General features: G+C 29.1%; 1 protein-coding gene across 1 annotated transcript; it reads left to right on the forward strand.

The window, feature by feature from the left end:
• The first annotated feature begins 1,019 nt into the window (after nucleotides 1-1,019).
• On the forward strand, nucleotides 1,020-6,481 carry LOC102679885 (nuclear pore complex protein DDB_G0274915-like). Its single transcript, XM_006622758.2, has 5 exons — nucleotides 1,020-1,932; nucleotides 2,024-2,601; nucleotides 2,684-3,223; nucleotides 3,293-5,812; nucleotides 5,894-6,481. Exons 1-5 carry the CDS (start codon nucleotides 1,121-1,123, stop codon nucleotides 6,055-6,057), a joined length of 4,614 nt encoding a protein of 1,537 aa, XP_006622821.1. The 5' UTR covers nucleotides 1,020-1,120; the 3' UTR covers nucleotides 6,058-6,481.
• The last annotated feature ends 533 nt before the right edge of the window (nucleotides 6,482-7,014 follow it).

Raw genomic sequence — 7,014 nt, forward strand, 5'->3', positions numbered from 1 at the left:
TGTTTTTAAATATATTTTTAATTTGTATGATAAATAAATATTTTTAATTTTAAAAATGAATAAAATAATAATATTTTATTTAAATATATAACTTAATAAATATATTTAAGTATAAAGAAAATATAACACAATAGATCTAATAGTATTTAGCTATCTTATACGAAATATATATTTTTTTATATATATTGAATATTCTATAGTTTCAATACAATTCTATTTTTCTATTTTTCAATAGTACAAAAGAATACAATTACAATAATAATAGTAGCTGATTGGAATTAAAAATAATTATGATAAAAAATAATTTTTTTTAAAAATACATATTAAAATAATATTAATATGTTGAAATAATAGTTTTGTAATTTTGAACATATATAAAAATGTTTGTAATATATTGTATAAAATTACAATATAATTAATTACAATTATTAATATAATTAGGTTATATACATACATTACATTTTGTATATTTTTAAATTTTATTCTATTCTATATTTATTTCATATTACATTATGTATATTTTTAAATTTTATTCTATCTATATTTATTTCACATGTATTATACAATATTTTAGAATAAATTGCATATTTGATAATCTTATAACTATATAGAATAAGTTTAAATTTTATTAAATCTAATACCTGTTTTAAATTCTATTATTTTAAATTATAATTGTTTCTTAAATAACAAATTATAAAAAATATATGCTGTATTTGCAAATTAATAAATAGATTTTTTTTTTAAGTCGTAATTATTTGAATTTCAAATGTTAATAATTATTGGACTAACTTAACATTAAAATTAGTGATGGCGCTTCATATGAGTCTAAGAATTGAAACAACACCAAAACTTTGACTATAAAAGATAGATCATAATAGAAATCATAAAAACTTTTTCAATGATTTGTTATATAATTATTGATTTATTAATAAAAATTTAAAATTTTTTCTAAAATATTTTTAATGAATTTTAAAAAAATATACATAATTTGGAAGACAATATTTAGTATCACGTAGTAGTTGCTATGTCGATAATGTCGTTGAGCTTAATACAGCAAGGTTCCGGTAATTCGGTGAATGTGCTCTTTTCAAACATGGAGAGGTTACTTTTTTGAAATAATATGTGGAAATTAGGAAATCGGAGTGTCATCGTGTTAGTAAGTGTGTTGAGTGGGTGCGTGTTTCTGTACAACGTTTGGGGGCCGATACTTATTCTTACGATTTCATTGTTTTTTACAATCTATGCGTGTTACTCTTTGATTATTAACGACAGCTTATTGTCGCCGCACGCGTTCCTTCTGCTTGATTACTGCAAACACTTTTTTTCCGAAGTTCGTACAAGTTTTGAGACTATTATCGATCACATATATCAATACATTCGCCAATTTTTGGAAACTGCAAATCATCAATTTCGAAAACGATACCTAACCCAAACCTATTCTAGGATGGAAAGACGTCGAGGATTGAATTATCAGCTTAGCAGTGACTCTTATCCAACTAGGAAAAACTCTGCCCACTTCGAACCGATTGCAGAGCTTAATCCAATTTCAAAAAATTTACAAAAAGCCAATTTGTCAGATGATATTAATTTTAAAAATAATTTTTATCATAATTCTGATCACTCTCCTTATGATCATAATTCTTTTATAACTAAACGTACTTCGATACGAACATTTCCACGTAATAAAGAAGAATTAGAAAATCAAACATTCAAATTATCACCTTGTGGTCAAATGTTATCGAAAAGAGCATCTCCTATATATGGACAGAATCATATGATGCAATTGGAAGATACAAAATACTTTGATGCTGAAAGTTCTTCATGGAATTTTCGTACAAATTCTAAAGCAGATACGAAAACAGAAGAAAGAACAGATGTTCAAGTAGTTACAGGACCTCTTTTATCATCAACTAGATATAATATTGATCCAAAGTAAGTAAAAAATTAATTTGTTTTTTCATAAATCTTTATGATTCTATATATTTGCATAAATTATATAGAAATATTATAACAATTATTACAGAGTATATAATGATGTAACCTCACCTGGACTTACAAGTCGATTAACTAAATATGTGGCTGAAGCCAATAATAAATTAACTCATCAATCTAAATATCATGTAGGACAATTTCCGAAAGTAAATCTTCATGCTACTTCAGTTCCATTGATTAATGCAAAATCTATGAAGACAAGAACACCAGTGACAGTTAGAGTAGCACCATCTCATACTATACGATGTTCTCCATCAAAACAAAACATTTTGACAAATTCACATCAGTCAGATAGTAGTTGCTTCTCACCTAGTGTTGCTCAAGCTTTAAGAGAAATTTCATTGAAGAGACATGCATCAAGAGAAGATGTTACTTCAGATTTAGCAAAGAAACAACGAACAGATGGTATTATTAATAAGAAATTTGAAACACAAGATGAAACAAAACAAAAAAGAAGCAGAGAAGAATCCCTGAAATCAGAAGATGATACATCTCCCCAAAGTAAAACTATTCGACCAACGAAACGAACTAAAACACCATCATGTTATGATATTATAAATTCACTTAGTTCTAGTAAGCATGTTGTTTCTGGTGTCAAAAGAAAAGCTAGTAAGTAATAGTAAAGAACAAAATTATTTATAATGTTGTAAAAATAAAACATTTTATTATAGATTTATCTTATTTATTGTAGGAGATTTTTCACGGAGTGGAACACCAGATTTTGAAAAACATTTTAAATCTTTGGAATGCGTACAAAATGCTAGTACACAAACATTAGTGCAAGTTCCAAATGCAAGTCCGAGACATCATAACCATGAGATAACAGAAAAGAAAAATAATTCAGATATGTGTAAAGATGTGTCTGTTGAGAAATTACCAGAATATTCTCCATTAAAGGGAATTCTAAAAACAAGTAATAAAAGCATAGAATATGAATCAGATGATAATTTCGTTCAGACAAAATATTTAAACATGCAAAATAGTGATAAAGATCATTCGATAAAATCGATGATAGCTACAGATTCGACAAAGTTAACACACAAGTTATTTATGAGAGCAGAACCAGAAAGAAATGAAAAGTTACGAATGTTGGTCGAAGAACAAGGTAATATACGAGCAAAATTTACTACTGATGATGTAGAAGAAATAAAAAAAGAAGATATTGCCGATATGAGACAAACAAGCATGAGGGCAAGACTTCAGAGTATGTTTGATGCCATATCTGGTAAAGGTAAGCAAATTTAATCTATAAATATATTGATTTTTAATTTAAGACTAACTATTCATTTGCGATTTTTAGCGGCTAGTCAAATAAATCCAGATGTGGTAATTCAAGCGGAAGAAGTAAATATTGTTAAACCTGTTGCATGTCCTGTCACTTGTGTGACACTTAATTCTTCAACTACTACAACAAACGTCAATACCACACCCATTTCTACATCGGCTGTAGCTCCTAATCCTGGTACTAGTGAATTCAATACAAAGTCACCAAAACACGTGACTTTTAATTTATCAGATAAAGATAGTTCCTCAAATACAAATGTCCATTTTGCTACTATATTTAAGAGTAAAAACGAAAACATTTCGACTTCCGCAAGTAAAATAGATAATGCTGCACCCAAAATTACATTAACCAATACGAAATCCGAAATTATATCTCAATCTGTTATTTCGAATACAACTACATCCAGTCCAATAAGTTCGAATGTACAAACATTTAATTTCGATAAGTCAGCTTCGGTTACATCAACGGTAACTACTTCGCCAATAAGTGCTGTAGATACAGTTTCTGCAAATAACAAACCTCTTTCAGTTATTTCTGCAACAACTAGCATTTTTGGAAATTTTATAACTACTACTCCAATATCTTCACCAGTTTCTTTGAGCACAACTATAGCAAATGCGAAAACTGAGGCGAATCAAAATATCTCGAAATCAATTTCCCAAAGTACAACAATTGATTCAAATTCGAACGTATCGATTGGAAATAATAACATAATTTTCACATCAACTCATTCGAATTCAATGACTTCAAACACTGTTGCAAAAACCAAAGAACAAAGTATAGAATCAACATCGATTGCTACTAAGATAAATATGACGCCATTTACGAGTATTACAAATGTTGCTAATTCGAATAATACATCAACTACAACATCGACTATAACTACATCAATTGTATCTACATCAAATGTAACCACGTCGACTCCACTATTTACGTTTGGAAACAACGCTAATAAACAAGTAATGACATCCAAATCAGAAGGATTTGTGTTTGGTTCAGTAGGAAAAACATCAGAAAATAATGGAGCGTTTGGGTGTTCGACTACATCTCAGCAGGTTTCAATAATTACTAACACAGTGATGACATCTTCGAATAATCAAAGTAATACGCAAACTAATTCTATCACGAATATCACAACTAGTACCGGTTTTCAATCGAATGCAAAAACTAGCATTCCTACTTTTGGATCATCGACAAATTCGACTTTTGTATCTTCTACCATCTCATCCGCAAACGATAGCAAACCTGGATTTTCTTTCAATAATATATCATCAGCAGCAAATACAGTGACTGGGAATTCAAATACAACTTTATTTACTATTGGAAATAATAATTCGAATTCGAGTTTCGGAACATCTTCAATAACTAGTTGCAACACAGCCCAATTTGTTTCAAATACTGGTTCCATATTCACTAATTCACCATCTACGCAATCTATCTTTGGTGCAACGACGACAAATTCAAATCAATCAGTTTTTGGTACACCTTCCAGTTCAAACACCACAACAGCTATCTTTACTCTTCCTAAGAGCACAATTACATCAGTTTTTGGTTCCAATGTTTCCACTACTTCAACAGGATTCGCATCTACGAATTCAATGCCAATTTTCTCGAATATCAGTGGATCTTCTATACAAATAACAAATACAACTTCAATACCAGTGTTTGGTTCTAGTACAAGTTTATCCACTTCGGGAATAACCAGTGGTGGAACAAACAGCGTCGGTAGTAATTTATTTTCAAATGTGAACTCAACTACTTCGGCATCTATATTTCCTACAACAAATAATATTTTTGGTCAAACAAATTCAACAGGGAATTTCAAAAATAATCCAGGAGTATTTGGAAATAACAGTGGTTCTGCGTTATTCGGTTCGCATCCAACTACATCGTCTACATTTGCTACTGCAAATGTTTCAAGCAATTCTACTGTTTCTACTTTCGGTTCTACAAATATTTCCGTAAGCAACGCATCCGTCCCAACTTTTGGCGCTACAAATACTGTTACTTCTGATTTTGGATCACAAAATCAAAACAAAGGAAATTCAGAAGTTCAGAATTCTGATTCACAGAATTTTGGTGTCAGAAATTCAATATTCAGAGGCGAGAATACAGCTGGTCCCGTGTTCGGAGCTTCAAATAGTGGCACCAGTCATTTCAATTCTTCTGCATCAAATAATACATTTTCTGGACAGAATACCTCTATTTCATCAAATCCTACATTTGGTATGACAGCAACTGGTACTCCAAACGGTACAGCAACATTCGGAGACAACAAGGTTTCGCCATTCGGATCACAATCTTCGACATTTGGAACTCCTAATATAACGAGTCCCACCTTTGGAAATACTAACGCGAATGAAAATAATACTACCAGCAATATATTCACTTTTGGGGCAAATCAAAAGCCACCACAACAAAGCACTACTGTATTTCCTTTCGGTACCAATAGTAATACTAACAATAATGCTGCTATTGGTGCAGCTGCTTCTACTTCCTCACCTTTCCAATTTGGCACAACAACGTCGAATTCAGGTAAGATTTTCCATTTTGATTGTATAATTATAATTTTTTCCTTTTCACAATTACTAATATAATGTATTTAAAATAAATCAGCTACAGGATTTAATTTCTCCGCTCCATCAACAACTCCATCCATTAATTTTGGAACAACGAGTTCTACATCAACATTCAATGCTCCCACACCTGGTATGTTCAGCATCGGAAGTGGTTCTACTGCTCCAAGATCCAGGAATATACGGACTAGAAAATTGAGATGATGGAGAATGTAAATCTTGCTAGCCTTTTACATAAAGTTCTTCATCGAAATACATAAACGCGACGTTTAATTTTTTAATAATGTTATTCTGTAATTCTAGCATCATAATTTCATAGATTCGTATCAAGTAATGTTTCAAATCGATGCAATTCTATTTGACTGAGAACAGAATTATAGAATAGAATTATCATTTTAATTTTACATTTTTCGCCATTGTTAAACCTATCCACCTTGTACATATGAAAATGTTAAAGCAGATTTTTATCTATCAGTGATTAAAGTTTGCTTAAATTGCATTATTTAGAATACATAATACATATATACATATACAAATACGCACATATATATATATATATAGAAAAATAAAACGCGTGATTGTTTTATTAAAAAAAAATCTAACATTAAAATCGTGTTCATTTATAGAACACTGTATATTTAACATTCATTAATCCAGTGATTGCAAACAAAATTATTATTTATTCTTACAAAGTACCAAGTTGATAAATATTAAAGATTAAACTTTATTTAAGTGGCATTTATAATATTCAATTAAAAAAGTAAAACTAAAGAGAATTTTGAATATGATATTATGATATTTAAATTTGTTTTGCAAAAATGAAGAAAGTTAAACAAACGAAGTTTGTATATTTTGATAATGTAAAGAAAAATGATTTTCAAAAATCCTCACTATTTCGATAAATATATTTTTAGATTTGAAAATTGAAATTAATATTGTTAATTCTAATCGTATTTTTTAAGTTCAGTATTCTTAAATTGTTTATAAATTTGATCAGTAGTAGAAATATTTATATTTCCTATTTGGTACGTATTTCGCATTCGAAATTAAAACTTATTCATTGAAACGACAATTATTTATCTTGTTTCTCCGAGAGAAACAAATAAATAATTTGAAAGATGAATGGATCAAAAAAAAAAAAAAAAAAAAAAAAAAAAAAAA

This window comes from Apis dorsata, unplaced genomic scaffold (genome assembly GCF_000469605.1).
Source record: "Apis dorsata unplaced genomic scaffold, Apis dorsata 1.3 scaffold_741, whole genome shotgun sequence".
In the NCBI taxonomy this organism is placed as follows: Eukaryota; Metazoa; Arthropoda; class Insecta; order Hymenoptera; family Apidae; genus Apis; species Apis dorsata.